Source organism: Bos indicus x Bos taurus, chromosome 22 (assembly GCF_003369695.1).
Source record: "Bos indicus x Bos taurus breed Angus x Brahman F1 hybrid chromosome 22, Bos_hybrid_MaternalHap_v2.0, whole genome shotgun sequence".
Lineage (NCBI taxonomy): Eukaryota > Metazoa > Chordata > Mammalia > Artiodactyla > Bovidae > Bos > Bos indicus x Bos taurus.
Genome location: NC_040097.1, coordinates 2,371,361 through 2,396,605, shown reverse-complemented (window position 1 = coordinate 2,396,605; position 25,245 = coordinate 2,371,361). Strand labels below are relative to the sequence as shown.

Below are 25,245 nucleotides of genomic sequence, written 5' to 3'. Positions count from 1 at the left end.
GATGTCAGCTCCCCTGGACAGGCCCGCAGAGCACATCCGCTGCACTCCCACGACGCAGGGGTTTTCTCTTCTGCTGAACTATACGGTCCCGGCGACAAGGCCACACTGGGTGTGGGGGACATCTGGCATGCATCACAGCCCTCAGGCAGGCTGGGCACCGGAAGTGATTGTTGGGGTGAAGACGTGGAGAAATGGGGGGTGAGGTGGGCTCACCACTTCCTGCACGTGTGTCTGTGGGGAAGCAGCCCCAATTCCTCCACCGTGTACCGAGGGGGCGGCTGTGACGATTGAAAGGGCCTCTGATCTCAGAGAGCTTACGACGGTGCAAAAATAGGCCTCGAGCGTGATACGGGGTCTGCAGTTTGCATCCAGCTATCTCAACGTCAAAGCTTCTCTATTAACTGGACGTCGAGCCACTCAAACACCCCTGCCCAGCAGAATCCAGGGATGTAAAGTCCCGACGGGGGCGGGGGTGCTCCTCCTCCCACAGGGTCCCGGGGCCTGCAGGTTTCACTGGGGTCCTTTTCTGGGGAGGGGGCTGCCTCTAGCTGGGCCACCCTGACCCCAGGTTCCCGCCCTTGTGCTCAGGGGGGCGGGGTGGGGTGGTCCCCGGGTCCCTCCATCCTGCCAGCCCAGCGGTAGAAGCCCCCGAGTGACAGGAGACGTCAGAGCCCCTCTCCCCGCGGGGGAGTCAGGCATGTGACTTCCGTCAGGTTCCATCTGGACACGCCCAGAGGCAGCCGGGAACCCTGGCAAGACTCGGAACCCTGCCCGAGTGGGGCCTGGGGCGATGGCTGGCAACCACCTTCTCCAGGCCCGGGCTGCCACGGCAGCGTGGCCAAGGGGCATTTCCGCCCTGTGACCCACCTCTCAGCAGGTCCCATGGGCAAGCAGGACCAAGCTACCAGCTCCCCAGTTTCACCCAAGGGCCCTCCTTCCCTCGGGATCCCCCAGCCACCCCCTGCAAAAGCAGCCAGAGGGCACCGAGGCCCTGGCTGCCCCAGCGACGCGCCATCAGACCCCTGACCCCCACCCACCAGGCCTCCCCCACCGCCCCCCACGCCAGAGGGCACCGAGGCCCTGGCTGCCCCAGCGACGCGCCATCAGACCCCTGACCCCCACCCACCAGGCCTCCCCCACCGCCCCCCACGCTGTGTGCATGGTGGCGACCACAAATAATTCCGTGTGCCCATCCACGCATGCCCTCTGCCCCCACCAGACCACGAAGGGCAGAGGCTGTGCCCACTCAGTTTCACCAGCACGACCCCCGGTGCAGAGAGGCTGTTCTGTACTTGTCTGTTGTAGAAACTGAGTGGGCAGACCAAGTAACAGAGGGTGAATAATCAAAGCGAGCGTTTTTAGTTACTCAGCAGTGCTGAGCCCCTCCCCGAGCTTGAATGAGTTAGTTCATTTAATGCTCAGAACCCTCCCCGCCCCCGACGCAGGGCCTTCCCTGCGCTTATAGATGGAGAGAGTGAGGCACAAAGTGGTGCCCGCCTGAGTTACAGGTGGAGAGCTGGTAGGGGTCAGGGGTCAGGGAGAGGGGTCAGGGTGAGGAGGAGGCGGCGGCGAGATGATGGGGTGATGGGCGGCCATCAGTCCTTGTTCAGGCGGCCAGGGCCAAACTCCTGGGTCCCACTGACCCTCACCCCACCCGCCCCCCACCATCCACACCTCCCTCCCCAGAGGAGCACCGAGAAACCCAGCCCGTCCTGTCTGCGCCCTCCGCTGGGCCCCTGCCAGGACAACCCTCGGATGGGATGAGGGGCACTGAGTCAGGGGCCCCTACTCCCCGGCCAACTGCAGCGGCAGCCACACCCCAAAGACCATCTGAGAAAGCCCAGGCAGAGGAAAAAACCTGGGGCGCCCGAGAACAAAGCAAGCCTCCAGGATTCCAAGGCCCACAGCCACAGAGGCCTCTGGCAGCAAGCAGAGGGGGCGGGGGGCCGTGTCTGTTTTGGAAACCCCGGAGGCTGCAGGCACAGACTCGGGAGGCAGGCCTGCGAGCCCGCCCGCTCGGGCACACGTGGCCTTCATTACGCTCCCCGCCTCCTGCAGGCCCAGGGGCCTGGGTGAGGAGGAGCCCCCGGAAGCCCGCTGCCCTGGTGGCAGCCCGCCACCTCCCGCCATGCGACCCGCTTCCACGAACCACGCCTTTCCACTCTCGACCTGGTGAGCTGAAAATCAGGAGCCCAGCTTGTGGGGGTCGAGCCACAGGTGGGGCAGGCACTCGGTGAGGGCGAGTTCTGTGCCGCCCACTGGGAGCAGGATGCAGGGAAGGAGCCGCCGGGCCAGGGGCCTGCAGTCTCAGTCTCAGCACACTGTGGACACCCGCCAAGGGCCACAGCTCTGGACAGACGGGCCCCCCGTCCCCAGGAAACCCTCCTGGACCCCGCCCAGGGGTGGCCCGCTCATAGCCCATGGACCAGGGCCAGCCGGGCCCACGCTGCCTCCCTAGGGTCCTGCAGGGCCTGCCCACAGCTGATGCCCATTGAAGGTTTTCAGAGCGAACGACCCAGGACTGGACAGGACGTGGACTCCCTGCCGTGGAGAGAGGTCTCCAGACAACAGGTTCCCAGGGCTCCCTCAGAGGGGTGGGGCTCGGCCACAGACCCCCCAACCCCCCTCCAGCTGAGCACAGACCTGGGCCAGCACCAAGACCCAAGGACGCCCTCCACTGGTCGAGCATCCCGGGAGGAACCAGGGAAGAGTCTTACCTTCGAGGCCAGCTCTCGGGACAGAGTGCACGGAGTTGGGGTCCTCCTCCTCCTCCAGCCGGGACCGGGGCCCAGCCGGCTGCTGGGGCACCTCCTGGGTAGGCGGAGCACGGGCCGTCTCCTGCTGAAGTGTGGTCAGGGCGGCATGGGCACTGGGCTCGGTGGGGGCCTCGGGGGGGCCCTGCGTGGTCTCAGTCAGGAGGATGTTGGGCATGCTGAACGTGGGAGGGGGCCCAGCGCTGCGGTGCGTGGCCTGCACGTCAGGGATGAGGTTCTCTTCCACCCCAGCCCTGGCCTCGGCCCCCTCCTCCCGGACAGGGTGGGCCGGCATCGGGCCTGCCGTGGGCCGTCCGTCCAGCCCCTGGGGGCCGCCTGCGGCCAGCTGCTCCTGGACGGCTGGCACCTCCCTGTCTTCCTGACCATCGTCCGTCACTCTCCTGGCTTTGGCCTGCACAGGGGCCGGGGGACCCAGGGCGGCGGCTGCCGTGGGCCTGGGGAGGGCTGCCGGCCAGAGAGTGGCCTGGAGGGCCGAAGGTGGCTGACCCCCGCCTCCCAGAGCGGCTGGGCCCCCAGCGCCCGCCTGGAGCTCGCCCGCCAGGGCCTCCGCTTCGGCCACCTCCTGGTCGTAGCTGTAGGGGTCCTCATAGTGCCGCTCGGGGTCCCCATCCTCGGCATCCGAGGTGTTCCCGGGGGCGGCGTCTCCGTGGCAGTCGGGCAGCGGGTAGCAGATGAGCTCACCGCCTGCGTCCGGGCAATGGCAGGCCCGGCAGGGCGCCAGGCGGACGGTGTGGCCGGCGGCATACTTGCGGCCGGAGTGGACGCAGCCCACCTGGCCGCACTGTGGGCAGCTGTCGGCCGCCACCACGGCCTCGATGCAGTTGGGTGGCAGCTCTGGGCAGGGCATGAACTGGCAGCTGATCTTGCCGCCGCCCGGCGGGCAGGAGCACTCGGTGCTGCCGAAGTCCACGAAGTAGGACTGGCCGGCGGGCACGCGGCCGCGCACGAAGCCGCCCTGCAGGCAGTCGTAGTACTGGTAGCCCTCGCAGGCACAGCCCCGCTGCACGCACGTGGCGCAGCAGGCCCCCGGCTCCAGCGCGTCCTCGATGCAGTTCTCCAGCGGCGGGCACTCAACGCCCGTGCAGTCCTGCCCCGGGGCTGCCGCACCGCCGGGACTCAGGGCCAGGGCCAGGGCCAGGGCCAGCCAGGCTCCCATGGGCTCCCCGAGCCGTGCCATGCCCCGCAGCCGGTCACGTGCAGCCTCCAGACGGACCGTCCTCGCCCGCAAAGCCCTGGGGGAATCGGAAAGGACAGGGGTCAGCACTGCATGGTGGGGGTGGGGGGACTCGCGTGCACGCCCGGCACACATGCCAGCACATGGGGGCACGTCTGGACAGCCTCACCGTCTCCGTTCACACACGGAACTCGCCCCACATCCCCGCACACACACTCCCACCTGCTCGGACGCTGCACAGACAGGTCACCTCGACTCTCACCTGGGTGATGTACAGGGTCGCCAGCACCCAGCTCAGGGCCACGGCCCCCGCCCTCACCCGCCTCCTGACACGTCCCCGAGTGGGACCCTCTGCCCCTAGTCCCGCAGGCACACACACACACACACACACACGTCACACGCGTTCACTGGGCACACGGCCACAGGCACGCGGGTGACGGCCAGGCAGAGGCCCCACCACAGTCCTCCAGGCAGTTATAAGCACCGTGTCACCAAGCCTCACCCGTGTGCCGGGACACGACGGGTGGTCTTGCACACAGGGTCCCAGGCACGTGCACACGGCAGCACCCAGTTTATCTCCCCCCTCGAAATCCAGGTTGAGCCCCAGTCACGCGCCCACAGGCCCGGGGCGGCCAGCCGAAGGACACGGCCAGGTAGGTGGACGCGGGGCAGGAACCAGGCCCTCCCAGGTCTCACGCAGCAAACAAGCCCCCCACCACTGCGGCCCTCAGGTCCCAGGGCTCAGGAACAACCCCCAACAGACCCCCCACGACTGCAAGCTTAGCTGCAGGGCAGCCTTCTGCCAACCTCCTCAGCAAACGTTACTGTCGTTTGCAGAATCAGCCTTGCACGTTCACTGTCCTGCACACACGCACACACACGTGCGCACACATGTACACACGCCAACGCCATGCATTCATGGGGCCCTGTGAAGAGCTCCCCGCCTCTGCCCGCCCCCTCCACCCACCTCTGCCCACCCCCTGCATCCACCCTGCCCGCCCCCCTCCATCCACTCGCCTCTGCCCGCCCCCCTCCATCCACCCTGCCCGCCCCCCTCCACCCACCCCTGCCCAACCCCTCCATCTAGCCGCACACTCCCCTCCCCCTACCAGTAGCCTGGAAGCCGCCTGCCGCCTCCCTCCCCCGATCCCTTTCTCTGCAAAGCCAGTGTGCTCTGAGAGCAGCTGACCCCACAGCTTCCCGGCCAGCAAGGAGCAGCCTGGATTCCCTGTGGGAGCTGCCCCGACCTGCCCTCCAGGGCCCTCACGTGACCCCCGCAGCCCCTCCTCAGCCTCCTCTACATGCTCCTCGAATGTCACCTTCTCACAGGGCCTCACTCGTCCCCTCACCTCCATCCTCACAAAGGTCACTGGTCCCACGGCCCTGGGACCTGCCGTGACTCGGGGACAGGCCTGCCCTGCCCGGGGCCGCATGCTCCTGGTCAGAGACAAGGGGTCCCCCTCCACCCGCTCCCCGCCCCAGAGCTGTGCTGTCAGTCACTGCTAAAGTTCTCTGACCTAGAAACGAACACATTGAAGCCACATCGCTAGTACTTTAAGTTTGTAAATTTCACACCCAAGAAATATAAGGATAGGGACTTCACTTTACTACGTTTATAACAGAGATAAAGAGGTAACAGCCTTTAAGCTGCCCACCTCCTGGCTGAGCTGGGGAGAACACAATGAAAGAATGTGGGAGAACATGAAAGAACACAGGAGAACACGATGAGAACACGGGAGAAACGATGAGAGAACACGGAAGAAACGAGAGAACATGGGAGAACACCATGAAAGAACACAGGAGAAACGATGAGAGAACACGGGAGAACACCATGAGAGAACACAAAAGGACACAGGAGAACACGGGAGAACAACATGAGAGAACACGATGAGCGAACATGGGAGAAACGATGGGAGAAGAAGGGAGAAACGATGGGAGAACACCATGAGAGAACATGAAAGGACACAGAAGAACGCCATGAGAGAACACGGGAGACACGATGAGAGAACACTATGAGAGAAACGATGAGAGAACACGAGAGAACACGATGAAGAACACTGTGAGAGAACACGAAAGGACACAGGAGAACACCATGAGAGAACACGAGAGAACACAGGAGAACACCATGAGAGAACACGGGAGACACGATGAGCGAACACTGGAGAAACGATGAGAGAACACGGGAGAACACCGTGAGAGAACACGAGAGAACATCATGAGAACATAAGAGAACACAGGAGAACACCATGAGAGAACACGGAAGAACACAGGAGAACACCATGAGAGAACACGAGAGAACACAGGAGAACACCATGAGAGAACAGGAGAGAACATCATGAGAACATAAGAGAACACAGGAGAACACCATGAGAGAACACGAGAGAACACAGGAGAACATCATGAGAGAACACGGGAGACACGATGAGAGAACACTATGAGAGAAACGATGAGAGAACACGAGAGAACACTATGAAGAACACCGTGAGAGAACACGAAAGGACACAGGAGAACACCATGAGAGAACACGAGAGAACACAGGAGAACACCATGAGAGAACACGTGAGACACGATGAGCAAACACTGGAGAAACGATGAGAGAACACGGGAGAACACCGTGAGAGAACACAGGAGAACATCATGAGAACATAAGAGAACACAGGAGAACACCATAAGAGAGCACGAGAGAACATGGGAGAAACGATGTGAGAACACGGGAGACATGATGAGAGAACATGGGAGAACACCATGAGAGAACACAAGAGAACAACATGAGAGAACACGATGAGTGAACACGGGAGAAACAATGAGCGAACACGGGAGAAACAATGAGAGAACACGGGAGAACACCGTGAGAGAACACGAAAAAACACAGGAAAACACCATGAGAGAACACAAGAGAACACCATGAGAGAACACGGGAGACACGATGAGAGAACATGGGAGAACACCGTGAGAGAACATGAGAGAACATCACGAGAGAACACGGGAGAAACGATGAGTGAACACGGGAAAAATGATGAGAGAACACGGGAGGACACCATGAGAGAACACGAGATAACACAGGAGAACACCATGAGAGAACATGATGAGTGAACACGGGAGAAACAATGAACGAACATGGGAGAAATGATGAGAGAACATGGGAGAACACCCTGAGAGAACACGAAAAAACACACACCACCATGAGAGAACACGGGAGAACACAAGAGAACACCGTGAGCGAACACGGGAGACACGATGAGCGAACATGGGAGACATGATGAGAGAACATGGGAGAACACTGTGAGAGAACATGAGAGAACATCATGAGAGGACACGGGAGAAACGATGAGTGAACACAGGAGAAATGATGAGAGAACATGGGAGAACACAGGAGGACACCAAGATAGAACACGGGAGAACGCCATGAGAGAACACGATGAGCGAACAGGGGAGAAACAATGAACGAACATGGGAGAAATGATGAGAGAACATGGGAGAACACCGTGAGAGAACACGAAAAAACACAGGACGCCATGAGAGAACACGAGATAACACAGGAGAACACCATGAGAGAACACGGGAGAACACAGGAGAACACCATGAGAGAACACGGGAGAAACGATGAGTGAACACGGGAAAAATGATGAGAGAACACGGGAGGACACCAAGATAGAACACGAGATAACACAGGAGAACACCAGGAGAGAACACGGGAGAAACGTGAGAGAACACGATGAGAGAACACGGGAGAACACGATGAGAGAACACGAGAGAACACGATGAGAGAACACGATGAGAGAACACGGGAGAAGCGTGGGACAATGCGGGAGGACACGACGGTGGCACAAGGGCCTGGCCGGCAGGGCGGTGATGGCGCGGCGGCCACAGAGCAGCAGGAGCAGCCAGCACCCGCAGCCCATCAGCCAGGGGCTGAGGGCACAGCCCCCCAAGCCGGCGCCCTGCAGAACGCGGCTTGTTCCGCCAACGCTGTGGCCCCAGTGTGGGGAGGCGGGTGCCAGCCCACAGGGACTCCGGAGATTACTGAACGCCAGGCGGCCGTGAGGACAATGGAGACGTAAATGAATGAAAGCCAGGAAATGGGACAGGAAGAGGCCGGGGCAGGGGAGAGGCTGTGTCAGCCAGGGGAGTCGGGCAAGGCTTCTCTGAGGAAGCGACATGTGAGCGGAGGCCTGAGCCCCGGCCCTCTCGGGAGGCAAAGCACAGCAGACGCAGAGACGGCGAGTGCAAGGGGCCGGAGGCAGGACCGGGGAAGGGGAGAGGGGCTCCCCACCACCCGCAGGGTCTACCCACCATGGTGGAGCCCAGCGAGCAAGGGCCAGGGTGCTAATGGCCAATGAGCCCCAGAGCCTGGAACGATCCGACAGGATCCTCGACTTAAAGGGCTTCTCTGCTGCCGTGTTGAGAGCAGGAAGCTGGGCAAATGATGGGTGGTGGGAGAGGATGGGGGGTAAGGAGTCCAGGAGAAGCGGAGGTCTGGGCCCGAAAGTCGAAGGATGGATGGAGCTGGGGCTTCCATGGAGGAGGGTCACGACGTGCTGGGGAGACTGGGCCAGGCTGAGTTTGAGAAGCCCGGGGACGGTCCAGGTGAGGACGGTAAGGATGCAGGTGAGGACAGGAGCAAGTGCGCAGTGGGGCCAGAAGCCAGGGCGTCCCTGGGCGAGGGCTGACCCCCACGGCCCACCTCAGGCGGGTAGAAGACCCCCCAGCAAGGAGGCCCAAGATCCACATGACAAACCACAGAGATGGGGGAACAAAGGCAGCCCCTCTGGGTCAGAGACAGACCAGGCTGCAGGGAGCAGAGGGAGCTCCCCGCCCCCGGAGACAAGCAAGCCGACTGGGAACCTGCACTCGAGACAGGACTGGGAGGGCACGATCTCTACACGGCTGGTTCTCGGATCCAAACACCCTGTTCCAGGGGGTGCCCACTGCTGTTCTCCCAGGGCCCCTGCCGGACAGAGCCCCCCAAATGTTTCTTCTATAGGCTTCTACAGAGGGCCCCCCCTTCCGATCTAAAAAGAGGAATCACGAGGGGAGGGGCTGAGAAAGGGTTCTTGACCTCCTGCAGCCAGAGAGTTGGGGGACACACGGAGACCCTGTGGCGGACTGCCCAGGGCCTGTGGCTGGGCCTAGGTTGGGGGGTGCCGGGCCCGAGGTAGGGGCTCATTGGGGACCACGGAGATGCAGAGGCTCCCCCAGGCTCTCCCGACACCCACAGATGAGCCAAGCTGGGTAAGGAAGGCATGCACGCTGATGATAATAAGACTACGACTGTCACAGTGCCAGCAGCCTACGTGAGCCCTGGAGCGGACACCGAGAAAGGGGCATTCGTGCGTGCAGGGCGGGCGCCAGGCTCTCCTGATCCACGGGGTCCTCCCAAGGGATCTGCAGCCCGCGGCGATGGCCAGTGATGGGCATCCTCTCGGGGCCTCATGCTCCATCACCAAGAGGCAAAAACAAGAGGCCTTTAGACAGGAAGGAAGATGGGAGATGCCTTCGGCTGGGGGCGTCCCGCCCTGTGGACCCAGGGCAGGCTCGGGGCAGCAGTGGAGAGGTGGGTTGGCCTGGGCTGACCACAGCTCTGCCAGGGAGGGGTTCTGATGCAGCCCCGGGGCCAGGGTCTCACAAGTGGGGTGTGGGCAGGGCAGGGCCGGGGCTCGCTCAGCAAGGCTGTCTTCCGAGGGTGCCCAGGGAGACATGCCTACTGTCCCACAGCCCCACATCCACAGGGCACCCAGGGAACGGGGGGCTGATGACGCTGACCACACCTCCACTGCCCTCCCTGCCCGGCTGCGAGCTCCCCCCCAAACACAGACACATGTTCCTCCATTCAGATGACCCCCACCCCCATAAACGGACTACAGCACACCCGTCCACAGAAGCCCCGGGTTCATACTCTCTGAGCTGGCAAAGCCACCCTGGTGCCCCCCACATGGGGCACCGACTCATCGCCACTACCAAGCCTCCACTCCTGAGCGTGGGGTCTGGCCTCATGTGACAGACAGAAACTCACAAGATAAGGGAATTCTTCCTTTCTCCAGCTCGCTGAGCCTTCTGATTCTGACAAGAACAGGCTTGCCAGAGCTGGCCAATAAAAATACAAGACAGGCAGTTACAGAGGAATTTCAGATAAACAAGGCATGATTGTTTGGTACTAAGTCAGTCCTGTGCGATATTTGGGAGATACTTATTCCATCCTTTCTCTGAAATTCCAACGTAACTGGGCATCCTACATCTTTACTGGGCAACCCCAGACGAGAACAAAGTCTCAGGTTGACGCTGGTGTGGCTTCAAAACTTTAAAAATATCTGTGAGGCATCTTTCTTTTAAACCCAAGGCAGACACAGCCAAACGCTGAGGCTCTCAAGCAGCTGGGGATGACAGAAGGGAAATAAACACTCAGGACCCTTGTAGACACACCAGTTACAAGCACGCGAGCAATCGGGACCACCTGGCCTGCTGGCCGCCACCTCACAGAGCAGCGCTGGCCCCAGCATCTCCCAGAAGCCTGTCCAGACCGCTGCCCGCTGCCCCCAAGTCCAAGCAGAGGGTGAGTGCCGACCAGCCACCCCACCGTCTGTCCAAGGGGTGTGTTTAGAACCCACACGGTGCTTCTGAAATTAGTTGCTGTTATTAACGTTGCACTGTTACTAATTTATAGAATCGATTTAATGTTATGACACAGAAAATCAGAACATTTTACAGTCAACCTGGATTTCCAATTTCTCTAGGAAAATCTGAAGCTGGGCCTGACGGCAGGGCCTCAGTGGTCCACGGCGGGGCCACGCTCGCTGTCCATCGGCATCACGGGGCTCCCCCCGGCACCCCGTTTCTGTCTCCTGGAACCCTCCCAGGCCTCTCCTGTCTAAACACAGGCGAGAGAGTCCCGGGGGGCGGGCGGGGGGCGGGGGGGGGGGGCGGTCCCTGCTTCTTCCCGCCTAGAGTTCTGAACCACCTAGTGTTCTGGGCTAGGAACTGTCTCTTCTCTAAGTGGAAGCTGGGGAATCGTGCCCACTCCAAGAAGTCCACTCCAAGGAGCCTCGAAACCTAGAGAACATATTAAAAACCAGAGATGTCACTTTGCCAACAAAGGTCTGTATAGTCAAAGTTGTGGTTTTTCCAGCAGTCAGGTACAGACGTGAGAGGTGGACCACAAAGAAGGCTGAGTGCTGAAGAAATGATGCTTTCAAACTGTGGTGTTGGAGGAGACTCTTGAGAGTCCCTTGGACTGCAAGGAGATCCAACCAGTCATTCCCAAAGGAAATTAACCATGAATATACATTGGAATTCCAGGACTGATGCTGAAGCTGAAGCTCTAATACTTTGGCCACCTGATGCAAAGAGCGACTCACTGAAAGAGACCCTGATGCTGGGAAAGATTGAGGGCATGAGGAGAAGGGGCAACAGAGGATGAGATGGCTGGATGGCATCACCGACTCGAGGGACATGAGTTTGAGCAAGCTCCAGGAGACAGTGAAGGACAGGGAAGCCTGGCGTGCTGCAGTCCATGCGGTTGCAAAGAGTCAGACACCACTGAGAGACTGAACAACAACCAAGGAGCCCGCTCCTACCCGGGCGGCCTGGAAGGTCAACGGTTTGAGAATCCGACATCATCCGCGCAGCCACACGAGACACACAAGCAAGGGAGGGAAAGCGGGAGTGGCACGCTGGTGCCTCCCAGAAGCAGAGCCTGAGATGGGTTCTGAGCACGCTGGTGCCTCCCAGAAGCAGAGCCTGAGATGGGTTCTGAGCACGGGAAGAAGGGTGGTTCTCCCTGGAAGAACCCTTGGGAGAAGAGAAAAGGGGACACGACGGCAACGGTGCCGTCTCGGCCGAAGTCTGACACCTGCCTGACCCCACGGGGAGCGCCCAGGGCTCACCCCCATCAGGCACGTCTGAGGGCCACCTGCTGACGATGGCGGAGGGACGCCAGCGGGAGATCACCTCCTGGGCCTGAGGCGGGGGCGGGGCGGGGTGGGGAGCAACACCGGTTGGCCAAGGGTGAGTGTCTGGAGAGGGTGCCGGCGTGAGCCAGGAGGAGCAGCAGCCTGGGCGCCAGCGGGGACCACAGGCTCTGCCACACACAGACGCACACACGTGTGCGTGTGCACAGGAGCAGGTCAGGGAGCCTAATCCAAGAAACTCCCCCAAACCCAGCTTTACTTTCTATATAATTTGGGCTGGGATCACCCCAGGCTCAGAAAGGTAAGAAGTAATGTCCTAAAATGTCGACTCAACGGACATGAGTTTGAACAAACCCCGAAAGATGGTGAAGGACAGAGAAGCCTGGTGTGCTGCAGTCCATGGCGTCAGAAAGAGTCGGGCACGACTGAGCGACTGAACCACCACAACACGTGTCCTGAAAATAGTCTTTGCACACAGATGTTCACAACAGCATCATTCACGCCAGCCAAAAGGGAAAAGTAACCCAGGCGTCCATCAACAGACAGATGGATCAACATTATACGGTTCCCTACACACAACGGAATATTATCCAGCCGTAAAAGGGAAGTGCTGACACTCGTGACCACATGGATGAACCTGGAGAACACAGCCCGGTGAAAGAGGTCAGATACACGAGCGAGGACTGAACGACCCACTTACGCGCGGTCCTTGGAGAAGTCAGCTCCACGGAGACGGAGAGCACGATGGTGCGTGCGGTGGGTGGGAGGGGCGCGGGTCTAACGGAGAGCAAGATGGTGCGTGCGGTGGGTGGGAGGGGCGCGGGTCTAATGGGGAAGAGGGTCGGCTTGGGAAGAGGAAGGTTTTGGAGAGGATGGTGGGGACCTTTACACAACAGTGGGAATGGACTTAGCGGTACTGAGGTGTCCATTCAAAAATGGCTCAGCGGGTCAGTTTTATATGTATCTTCTACAGCCAAAAGTAATAAAATGTGTGCTATGAGCCTAAAGTCAACAGTCAAGGAGCAGAGGGCAGAAGTGCTGTGCTGAAGACCTAACAGGAAGCCAGGGCCGCCCCCGAGACCTCCCCGTTGTAGGAAGCTTCCTGGCAGCCAAGGCTAAAAGGGAAATTGGAGGATGACCCAGTGCTCCTTGTCTGATCAGAGGAAGTCATCTAATTCTCTGGGAAAAATAAACGTGCTCTTGGCACAAAGAGTCAGGAGGGATTTTAGCTGTTGATCAGGTTCGTATTAACCTTTGCTTCCTCAGCACCGACAGAACGCCCAGCACCGGCCTGAGAACTTCCAGCGTGTTGATTTTATTTAACCACGCTCGACAGATAAGGAAACGCAGGCCCACACAGGCCCACAGTGACACCAACGGTAAAAGGTGGTTCAGATATCGGAAGGCAGATCCGCCAGGCCAGGGAGCACAGCCTGGGTCCTCCACGTTGCAGACATTCATTGCCCACGTGCTACTTGCCAGTCTCCACGACAGGTATTGGGATGCGGCCACGAACAAGACCCCTGGTGGCCAAGACCTCGTGTGGCCAACATCCTGGTGGATGGAAGAGACAAATACCACATAAGAAGGGAACAAGGAGCTTCTGAGGGATTACCCTGGCAAGATGGGGCCGCACAGGCCTCCCCAAGAAGGCGACACTTGGGCTGAGAGTCTCCTGGCACAAGTGCAGTGGCCGCGCTAAGATGTGGGAGAAGCCAGCCAGGAGGCGGTAACAGCACGTGCAAAGGCCCTGTGGCATGAACCGGCTACACTCCCTGTGGCCGGCACGCAGGGAGACAAAGAACAAAGGGAGAAGAGCTGACGGGGACAGCAAGATGGAAAAGAGGCGGGGGTGTGAAAATTAAGGAAGAAGAGAAGGTCAGAAGGAGACCAGTCAGTCACCCATGCCCAGGGCCCCAGGGAACGTGGCAAAGTGTCTTGGTGGACACTATTCCAACAGGGTGGCGGGAGGCATCACCGGGTCCCAGCACGTTAGGAAGTCGTCAGGAAGCCGGAGGAAGATTCCAGCCACGGGAAGCAGGGAGCCGGCTCAAACTCTGTCATCGTCAAAGAGGGAGAGCAGGCACAGGGGGCAGGGCTGGACAGCCACGCCACTGAGCTGGTGGGTACCTGGGTGCGGTGGGGGCGGGGATGGGCGAAGGACCATGGAAGGAAGGGGCGTCCTCCGGGGTCAGAGGCCGTGGTGGTCACAGGGGCGTCTCTTCATTGGTATGCTGACTTTCATGGACTTTCGGGTATGTTTTGGTATGTGTGTTTTTTCACAAGGGAAGAGAGTTTTAAAAGAAAAGAGCCTATTATAATAGTCCAGAAAAAGGAAACAAGAGAGCTGTTGGCAGAAAAAATGGACAGGAGTGGACAGATATGAAAAATCGTCACAGACCACCCAAAGAAAAGTGATTAGGCCTGGCTTCCACCTTCAAAGGCCGATATTCCTTCCCTTTCTCATGGAAAGACATCTCAGTAATCGATGCCGTCATCTGCAAAAAGACAGGGCTGGCCAGGGGACAGTGGGCACGGCTGAGGGCACAGGGGACTAGCCTGGGACCCCCAAGGCAGACGGGGACTGGAGGGAGAGTGCAGGGGACCCCGGGTCTCGGGCCAACCTGAGGTGCAAAGTACTGACCGCAGTGGGGCCCAGGTGGAAGGCACAGAGGGTGTTGGGGCCCATGTGCTCACACTCATGGCCCTGGAGACCCTCCACGGGCGAGCTTGTGAAAACCGGGAAGACCATCCTTCCAGTTTAACAGCCAGACTTCTTCCCCTCCCTTCCCTCTCTTTGCTCATAAAGAGAAACAAACAAACAAAAAAAAGTAAGTAAAATGATTAAAATCTCCTTAAATCCAGAGTGAGAGTTGAGCCTTCATATATAATCACTAATCTCATTACCAACATAAGCAGGTGAAAAATTACAAAGATGAACACCCAAGACTCACAGTCAACCCTCGAGAAAAGAAAATGCTGCTTCTGGCACAGGACGGAGCTGATATTTTCCTTCCCCAGGAGTCAAGACTCTGGAGAGAGGAAACACACTGGGCGGAGCGGTGAGCAATGGCCCTACCCGGGCCAAGGCTGAGCTCATCACCCTCCCCACCTGCGTCCCCACACCCTCCACCCGGTCCCAGGCAGACAGACAGGCATCCAGCTTGCCCGCGGTCCTACCCGCCGAGGACCTCTCGCCCGACTGCCTCCCAGTTGCTAGAAATTCTGATGGTTCTCTACCACCCGCAATCTCTCGGTTAATGCACCCATCTCCACCACAGAAGGAAAATGTGAGCGTTCCCTGGACATGGCACGGCTTCTCATTCGCCCATCGCACACTCACCCTCCTTCCAAGAAGGGCCCCTGCATTTCATTCTGGGGTCCACACCACTCAATCGCCATGCCATCCGTGCTTCTCATTCCTCTCGCAACAGTGCCTAGCCCAGCGATGGACACCAGGCCGACCTGAGCCCGTGAGGCCCAATTCAGGGCCTGTTGCCCTGTTTGCCCTGGGCAAACAGCCTCTCTTCTTCCCACTGTATTAGATGTGAGCTGATTTAACAATGAGGGTCCCTGAAGCCATCGTGTTGTCAGGTGGAGACTGTCTGAGGCTGGAGTCAACTCAAAAACAAACAAAAAAACAAAGGCAAAGCCAAGATATAGGAAAAGTGCAATGGAGTCACAGCGACAGCTGTCGAGTACCTGGATCCAGCCAGACCTGAAGCTAACAGATAAGCTAAGCTCTGCCAGTCATGAACCCATCTTGCTTATGCTTTCCATCACTTGCAACCCAAAGTCTTAACAGATATATGGGCTTATATAAAAAAAAACTGATGCCTATCATTTTAGGGGTCTCAGAGACTCTCTGGGATTCATGGAACCAGGGTTGAATACCCCTGGCCCAAGGATAAAGTGAAAACTCCTAGGGTTAGCTTTCAAAGTCCTTCACCATCCAACTCCCACCTATCTTTCCTACTCCATTTCTCTGAGTTGCCCTCCACATACGTAATTCCTGCTAAATTCTAAGGCTCTGGTTTACAGCCGCTCATTTTGGCTAATATCGTTATCCCAAACAAGAGTGCCCTCCCTCCTGATTCTCTGCACACCCAAATCTAAGGCCAAGACCCAAGGGCCGGTGGACGGATGAATGGATGGGTGGATCAAGGCACAGATGAAAGCATGAATCAGTGGACGGATGAGTGGGTGGGCACCAGAGGGAAGGTGGATGAGAAGGTGGACTAGCAGATGGGTACATGAATTGGCACGTGGATGGACAATGATGAAGAGATGGATGGGTGTCTGACGGATGGCGGTCCGATCAGGGATGATGGGTGAATGAATGGCAGATGGAAGACAGATGGATGTGAAGATGGATTGGTGAATGGAGGAGTAACCAGCCCGTGGATAAATGTCTGGTGGATGGGCAGGCGGGTGGGTGGAAAGATGGGTGAGGAGATGCAGGCAGCGTGGACGGGAGGGTGGGTTAGCAGCGGGGGCAGAAGCACGGGGCTGAAGGGCTGAAGGACAACGGGCTGGCTGGGCAGGAAGTGGGTCAGCAGACAAGCGGATGCTCGGATGGCGGGTGGGCCAGCAGACCGTGAGCAAGTGAGGGGAGCTCTCGCTCCACCAGTGCTCCTCCCAGCCTCCCTGGAAAACCCAGAACAAGGCCCGCAGCTCCCCCACAGGCCAGCGTCTCAGGGGAGTCCTGCATTGCGGTGAACAGCGTGCAAAGCGCGGGGCGGGTGTCAGACTGGCTCACGTTCACAGCCCAGCGGAGCCCCCTCCTGCCGTCTGAGAGGCTCCACCTCTGAGCTTCCTTTTCCCCATCTCCATCCAGCGAGGAGAACACGCTGCCCTCGCAGGGCGCCGTGGGATGAAATCGAAACGTAGCTGCAGCGGCCAGCCCGAGACCTGGTCCAATCGAGCTGACGATAGTTCCCACTCTATTAAAAATTGTTCCAGCGCCTAGAATAAGAACGGGGCCTCCTCCTCCCGTTTTACGAGACTAGGGAAAGTCCTGATACCAAAAGCAGACGTGGACACGACAAGAGTGAGGTACCAGCCGGCCTCACTTATGAATCGAGCTGCCAAGCCCTAAGTAAAATATCAGAAAGTTGAATCGAGCAGCACATTACAGGGGTAATAATACATCGTGTCCAAACAGGGCTTACCTCAGGAATGCAAGCGCCGTACAACACTGAAAAATCAAGGCAATTCCCTAAAAGACAAATTCGATGTGAGCCTTTCAATAGATGCTACTCAGTAAGCTTCAACATTTTGTGATTAAAAGCCCTGAGAGAAGTCAGTTGCTCCTGGTACAGTGGATCATCCACTCGGTCCTTATTGGAGGGGCTCCCTCCCTGACAGACATAGAGAATGGGTTCACCCATCACCCACCCCCCCACCACCACACATAGGCAGAATAAACTGGCCTTTACAGGGATTTAATTCCTCTCCTGCGTGTGTGCATGCTGTTATATGTGACTCTATGTGACCGCATGGACTGTAGCCCTCCAGGCTCCTCCATCCATGGGATTCTCCAGGCAAGAATACTGGAGGGGGTCACCATGCCCTCCTCCAGGGGATCTTCCCAACCCAGGGACTGAACCCACGTCTCCTGTGTCTCCTGCATTGCAGGTGGGCTCTTTAGCCACTGAGCCACCTGGGAAGCCCAACGTCTCTCCCCTGAAAGGGACACAAAGGTAGGACATCACCTCTGGGGTCCACCGTTCCTTCAGAGCCTCCCAAACCAGGCACGTGCCCTTCTCCAGCCCCTGGACTCCAGGGGTCCATGCACACCGAGAAACTGCTGGAGGAGGAGAGGGCAGTCCCCGAGCGGGGCCGGGACCTGGTTCTCTCCCTACCTCTCTACCTACCACGCAGACCGCCTCTGGCTTCCTGTTTTCCTTCTCCATCGGAAGCAACATGCGTTTTCAAGGGAAGCTGAAAGACCAAGGGTCCCTCCACAAGAGACGCATGTCCATTACCTGCGGGTCCGTGTGAGCAGGAGTGCTGGGGCAGAGGGGGGTGAGGTCAGTGCATCTGTGTGCACGTGAAGTCTAAGTGAGTATGCATGTGGGCAGGTGTGTGCCCCGAGGCACGTTTAAGCATGTAGGAGTACGTGTGCGTGAGTGTGAGCCTGTGCACGCCTGCCCCACTGGGTTCCCAGCTGCGCTGATGTGACCAGGTGTCAGCGCCCATCACACCCCGCGTCCTGTCCGAGCTCAGCGCGGGCAGCTCTGCCCACATCCCTGCGCTCCGGGCTCCTGTGGTGCCCTGGGCAGGCTGGTTCTGCTACCACCTCCCCTCTGCCAGACAGGCCAGATGCCCACGGGGCCAAGGCGGGCAGGTCGCCTCCCCGTGCTGGGAGCTGACATCTGGCGCACATGGGCTGGAGGCGAGGACCCAGCTCTCCTGCTCAGCCCTGATGCTTCTGGTGGGTGGGAGAGTGGGGATGGGTGGCTGGATTCACTCGCCTGGCCCCAGCACAAGACCGGCACAGGATACAAGATGCGTCCTCAACGTGACTGTCGGCTGCGCTCATCCCAGAAGGGCCTTCAGCAATGGGGAAAAACTCACGTGACGTCACCCGGCAAGTCGCTGGCCAAGCTGGAGGTGGTGGTCCCACCGTAACCACCGCTGGCGTGTGTCCACCCTTCATACAGAAGCCCCGTCTCCTGGGTCCTCCTTTGAGCCTCACGGAGGCCAGGGAGGGACTCTGGGATCGGGGATGGGGGCAGGGAGACAGACAGAGACATGGAGACACAGAGGGAAGCAGCAGCAGGCAGACAGACAAACAGACAGACAGATAAGGATGGGCAGGAGGTGTGATGAAGCGGATGGGCAGGGGGCTGGTCCCGCAGACCAGGGCTCCTGGACCACCCTCCGAAGCATCAGCGTCCGGAAGGCGGTGCAGCCAGGGAGGCTCTGTGACCATCTGGGGCCTCTGCCAGGCCAGCACCCCCATTTATTTGCATGGCCCTGAAATTTAGAAACTTCTTACGGCTGTCCCCAAAGGGCCCCCAAGGCCGTCAGTCAACTCTGCTGGAGCAGAGATGGGCAACAAGTGGGATCAAGCCCTGGACCCTGGAGGTCAGGGTTCAAATGTGAGCCCAGCTACCCCCAGGCTGTGGGCGGCTCAGAGGATGTGACCCCAGAGCAGACCCGCTCCTGTCTGCTCGTGAGCCCAATCACAACAGCCTCCGGGCGACACGGGCAGACTCCAGAGGAGATGTAAAGACCGCAGCACGGCACCAGGCAAACCAGGCATTCAATAAAGGACCTGCCTCAGCTCCTCTCAATCTCACGGCCCCTCAGGTCTGCCCAGTGCCCTGGGCCCTCTGCCAGGCACACCCATGGCCTGAGCAAACTCCTATTCATCCCTAAAGACCCAGCTCAGTATGCCCCCTGCCAGTCAATCTTTCCTGGGCGTTCACAGCTGCCTTTTTTGCCCTCCCTGTGCCCTGTGTGTGGAGTCCCAACCATTTGGAGTAAGGAAGGCCGGGCTGGAGGTCAGGACTCCACAGCCTCACTCTGAATCTCCAACTCCCCATTTTCCAGGCCCAGGCAGGTGCACGGGCGCCCTGGCCTGGCGGGGTCCTCACCCCACCATCACCCAGCACCCTGGACCCCTCTTCTCACACTTCAGGCCATTCCTGGGCTCCAAGTGACAGCAGAGCCAGGAGGGCTGGCCCCAGTTTGCAGATGAGGAAGAAACTGAGGCCCTAGGAGGTGAGATGGCCTGAGGCCAGCAGAGTCTGCTCGAAGGCAAAAGCCTCCAGGGCCGCAGGAGGTCGCCCACTCCTGGGCACACGGGGGCTGGTGGCCCCACCCTCTTGGCCACACAGAGGCTCTTGATGCTCCCCGCCAACTACGCCCCCCTGGCAGACAGGCACAGCACTTCCTCACCGCCGCTGACCCAGGCAGGGCTGCCCTGGCCGCCCATATTACAGCACACGTACCCCCCACCGAAAAGCCAGGCTCCCCACCCTGGAGGAAGGAAATGACCTTTCTCCAAACCAGCACTTTCTTTGCTATAATCTCCATATATGAGAAGACGGGCATTTTTGCAATGCTTCCAGATTCCAACAACCCTGAGGACAATGGTGCGAAATGACGAACGACTTGACCCACAGGGGCCCCGGGAAGGGACCAGCCCGAAGGGAAGGGAGTAGTGGCTCCTGCGTGCCACGGTACCCCGAACCCAGGGCAGGACCCGAGGTGGACAGACCTGGCCCCCGCGCAGCCCTGGTCCTCACATGCTGTGTGACTGCAGCCAGCCTCCCACCTACGCTGAGCCTGGTTCCCTGCCCTGTCACCTGCCCAGGCCTCCCGCTGGCCGGCGGACCCTCGCCCCTCCGCTCAGAAACGCCCGAGGCTGCCCACCCGCTACCCTCTGAGCAGGACTTAAGGTCCTCCCTGTCTGGTCCAGGACGTGAGGCCAGCCTCACAGCCCGCCTCCCCTCCCACTCACCCGAGAGGAACCAGTGTTCTGCTCACCCCTCAACGTTCACATTACAGAGAAAGTATCGCCCCCCCCAGGAAGCCCTCCCTGACCACGCCCAAACTCCCAGAGGCTCCGTGCTCTCCCCCAGAACCACTCTGACAGAAGCATTTCAGAACTGCCTAAATGGGTCCCTGGGGCCCTCAGGATGGCTACTGGAGGGACCCTGGGTTGGCCCACACCAGAGGCTGTCCTGAGTGCTGGGTGTGAGGGGGGGACTCAAGGTCCCTCACACGGAAGGAACCCCAAGGCCAGCCAGCCTCTCCCGGCTGCTCCCACACAATCCCCACCCTGGATTCCCAACCTTCCCGGAGGCAGGCTGTAACCCCACTCCCAGAAGCCAGGGGTCCCTGAAAATCCCAATCAGATCGGCCTGCGCTCATCTGATTTCTCATCACACCCAGGGTAAAACTGCAAGTCCCCCTGTATCCCCAGATCTGACCACCCCCTTGCTCACGGGGGTCCTTCCTCCAGCTGTTCTGGGTTATAGTCCCTGCTGTGCCCCCTTCCCCGAACTCCACTGGCCTCCGCTGACGTCCCCCCTACAGCAGCCCCACCCCCACCCCGGTTCCCGGCCAGCTTCACCTGCTCTGCAGCCCAGGTGCACCCGGCCGCCTCGGGACTTCACAGTGAGCATCCGTCTGTCTCCCTGAGACAGCGAGCTCTCTGGGGGGCAGAGGAGCTGGTCCTGGCACTGCTTTCCCCAAGGACAGCGACCAGCACCCACTGGGCATCACTCCCTTCCTCCTTCCAACAACCCTAAGAGATGGGTTGTGACGCCATTTGACAGAGGGGGTCCTGTCCCAAAGAAAGCATGGCCTGCGACCAGCAGAGGTGGGATCTGAGCCTTGAGGGTCGCCAAGGCGGGGACTTCCTTGCGCCCAGCAGGCCCCCGTGGTCTGGACCTGTCGCTAAGCTCTAGCCCACTGGCAGGCGGACTGCGGAGGCAGGCTGAGGATGGGCGCCAGTGCCATGGTGCCCACCCCAGGAAGAGCCAGCAGTCAAACTTGGAGAAGGAAACTCCCACAGGAAAAGGGGCAGAGAAAAGGGCAGCATTTTTTCTTTCGTCCAGTTGCCAAACTTTGCAAAACGTGACTTTGCTCGCATCTAATTTTCATCACAGTGGAAACCTTTGTATACCGTGCCAGGAAGAAGTCAGTCTGTTCGGTAGAGCAAGGAACTTAGAAACCGTCCTTAAACACTGCACTTAAAACTCACAAATGAATACTCACCCACCAACCGCTCAGCTGCGTCTGACTCTAATGTAATGCTTAAACAGCGAACACAGTGGTGTGGCTCAAAATCCAAAAATATAAGGCTGGCAGTGGCAGTGCCACCTGATCTCACACCCTGGCCCCCACCTGCACCCACCCTCCAGGCAAAGCACAGGTAACCACTGCAACTCACCCCAGGGCTTCCTCCCAGCGCTTGCCTACGAGCATATAAGCAAATGCGGGTTCACAGCTCTCACTTGGCACGAGACACACTGTATTTTACACACCGTTCAGCACCTTCTTCTCTTCTCTCGACGGACCTCGAGGATCAGCGCCTCCTTTCTACAGCTGCATAGTACTCCGTTGGAGGTTGCACCAACGCCTATTTCTCTAGCATGCATCACCCTGGATCTCAAAGGTCTGTTGATGGCCCTGTCTCCTCACCTCCCCTGTAGGTTCTCAAGGGGGATACCTGCCCTCGGGCCCAGGCCCAGAGAGGGCCTCCCTACTCCTGCCAGCACCCTCTTGGTGGGGGCACACAGCCCTCAGGTTGCACCGCCAGGGAGGCTGTCTTAAAATGGCAATTAGAGCTCGTGGCTCCCTGGATAAACACTTCTCCGCAGCTTTCCAACTCCCTGCCCTGCCCCTCCTCCCCTCCCCTACCAGCTCCAGCCTCCTCCCTTTCAGTCCCTCATCCCTCGAACACGCCAAGGCTCACACACAGCACGCCAGGGTCCCACCAAAAGCCATTTGCACCAGCTGCGCCCTCAGCCAGCACGCTCCCATAGCAGCTCAGAGATCCCCTCCTCCGAGGACCCTGTCCTCCCAGCTGGGTTGGGCTGCCCTGTTGGCTTCAGTGCCTTTACAGCAACTACACCTGCCTGAAGTCAACCTAATTCAATTCTCTGTTGCTTCAGTCACCCTACCTGGCAGGCTGGAACTACATCCCAGGACCAGGCCTTCAGTTTAGGGGGGGCAGGTGGTGAGAGGTGGGACATCAGGGTTCAAGAAGCCAGAGGGGAGAGATAGCCAGACACTTCCTGGGCAGCGGGCCCCAGGCTCCCCTCCTCAACACCCCATTTCAGGACCGTGAGCCCTGGAAAGCCATCAGACAGAACCCACTTTACAGAAGAGAAGACACAGGGTCACGGAAGGGCGGAACAGGCCCTTGGCACCCTCTTCCATAGCAGGAACGAAAGCCTCAGGAGGTACAGGGACGAGGCCAGGGGCTGAGTCCACCCCCCAAGTCCCGCGTGCCGCCCACAGGGCCAGTCCTCAGTCAGTCAGTCAGCAAACTTCCAGGGAGCCACCCACCACAGGCACAGTCAGCTGGCATGAGTTCGGCCACATCCATGCGGCAGAAAGAGAGCAGAGAGTCACAGCAACCAGGCCTTAAGGCAGCCACCGCCCCGCCCCACGCCACCCAGCGAGAGGCCGCCAAGAAGTGGGAGCTGGGAGCCTGTCCCCCGGCCTGAGCCCCGCCCTGCAGAGAGCACCTCCTCCTCCAAGGCCGGCCAGGGGTGGGGAAGGGAAGTGCTCCCTGCTCCCCCCCACGGCAGACACAGAATTCTGATGCCCAACAGGACAACCAAGGTCCTCCGGAGGCCCTGCAGCCTTGGGGAACTCGGAGTCTGCAGCCTGGTGGTCCTGGAGTCAGAGTGACTGCAAGGCCATGGCAGGAAGAGTGTCCACCAGCCCAGGCCCACTTGGGGTGGCCGCTGCTGCTGCAAGAACATCCCAGTTTATACAGCAGGTCTGGAGGGAGCCGCAAATGTGAAAGCGGCCAGCTGGGGACTACAGCCAAGTGGGCCCCGGCCCCGACCCCAGGGGCGGCAGGCAAGCCAAACTACTCAAGGGCACCAACCCCCGGCGACATGGGTCCCAAGCCGCCAGAACCCTGCGATTTCTCACAAGACAGAAATCCGGACTTTTCTGTGAAGCTCACCGATCTGTAAATGCTGACAGCTAATTAAATTTTTAAAAAGAATACTAACTTGCTGAGAGCCAAACCAAACAGGCAGGGCCAGGCTCGGTGGGGGCTGGCAAGTCCGCGCCTCCCAAGTAAGAGCCTCTGACTCCATCCACGCCCTGCCCACTGCCCTTCCCAAGGCTCTGGATCTGGTCGGGGGTCGGGGCGGTGGGCAGTCGATCCAGCAGTAGTTCCCAGGTCCTCCCTTCCTCCTGGGGGGGGCGGCGGGGAGGGGGATCTTCAGCCCTGTTTGCACGTGGGGATGGGGACACTCAGAGTCCCAACCACTCAGCCACAGACTCAGGCCAGGCCCAGGCACCAGGTGACCCCAGAAGGGCCCTGCAGCCGCACCGTGATCCGAGGGGCTCGGGGTGATGGCCAGCACCCAAACGTTCTTTCCATTTTTCCATTTCTGGCCGGTCACGGTGACACCTGCTGGCTCAGGCCAGCTTTGGACCAGCCCAAGTGGTGGGCACACACTGAGGTGGGAATGAGACCCTGTGACCGCAAAGGGCAAGAGGGCACCCCTGCCTGGAGAGTGGGCAGGAGAGGATACAGGGAGGGGGTGTGTGGGGGTGGGAGTGAAGGGGGGGGGTTGGCAGGGCCAGTCACCCCGGCCTGTGCTCCCAGGAGCCACCCAGGCTCCCCAACAAGGGACAAAGCCTCTGGGGGCTTGCCTGGGCCCCCACCGGGGTCAGGAGGGCATGAAGCGGGGTGCCCACTGGGGTGGGGGGCCGGGGTCCCCCAAAGAGGAAGCTATTGGCCTCTGCAGGCATTCATGGTGTGTGTGTGGGAGGGGGGTCTGCTCACCACCGCAGGTATGCGTGTGACACACGGGAGAGGCGTGTGGGACAGACACGTGTGTGGCACACCCGCGTGCACGGCGGCGAGGCACACGCGCTTCACAGGCAGCGGGGTGGAGGCTGGCGTGCGTGTCTGGGGCCGCCCGTGTGCAAGGCACGTGTGGGTGAAACCTGTGCGCGCACAAGAGACGTGAGAGAGCGGAGTGTGAGGGGCCGGGCGTGCGCAGGGGGTCCGGGGTGGGCGTGCGCGGGAGCAGGAGAACTTGGGCCGCCCGCGGTAGGGGGACGCGCGGGGGAGGAGAGCGGTACCAACCGACCAGGGCCCGGTTCCCTCCGGGGCCGGGGGCCGGGGGCCGGACTAGGCGGGGGAGCGCCGCAGAGGGGGAGCCGGGGGGCCCGGGGGCGCGGGCCGGGGTCCGCGTGCACTCACCGCGCTGCGCTCCGTTCGCCCGGCCGCCGGCGCGTCCACCCGTCCGTCCGTCCAGCCGTCGGCGCGTCGAGAGCTCGGGGAGCCCGGCGGCGGCGCGGGGCGGGCCGGGGGGCGGGCCGGGGGCGGGCCGAGCGGGCGCCGGGCCCCCGGGCCGCCCTGCCCCCTCCGCCTCCGGGGCGGGGTCTCGGCCGCGGCCGGGGAGGGGGCCGAGCGCGCGCCGCCGCTCCCCGCCCCGCCGCGCCCCCGGGGCCGGACGTGGCCGCGCCGCGCGTGCGCCTCGAGCCCCGAGCGCCCTGGGCGCGCCCCTTCGCCGACCCGTTTTGGCGCAGAGTCCTCGCCCTGGCCCTGCCGCCCACAGGGGCTTTGGCCCGGCCGCCTCGGCCAGCTGGGCCTCAGTGTCCCCGCCGGGAAGATGGGCGGGCCTCCCCGAGCATGTTGAGAGGGCCCGAGGGGCCTGGCCGCCTCTCACCCGCT

The 25,245-nt window shown here is 60.3% G+C and overlaps 1 protein-coding gene across 2 annotated transcripts in view; it reads right to left on the bottom strand.

Moving 5' to 3' along the window:
* FBLN2 (fibulin 2) overlaps nucleotides 1-24,865 on the bottom strand; it is a 67,931-nt gene extending 43,066 nt beyond the window's left edge. For both annotated transcript variants that reach the window (XM_027522767.1, XM_027522768.1), the window contains exons 1-2: nucleotides 24,772-24,865; nucleotides 2,718-4,006 (exon numbers count right to left, since the gene is read on the bottom strand). In XM_027522767.1, the coding sequence (XP_027378568.1) occupies nucleotides 2,718-3,951 (1,234 nt within the window). In that variant the 5' untranslated portion in view covers nucleotides 3,952-4,006; nucleotides 24,772-24,865. The remainder of the gene's footprint in view (nucleotides 1-2,717; nucleotides 4,007-24,771) is intronic.
* Nucleotides 24,866-25,245: the final 380 nt, after the last annotated feature.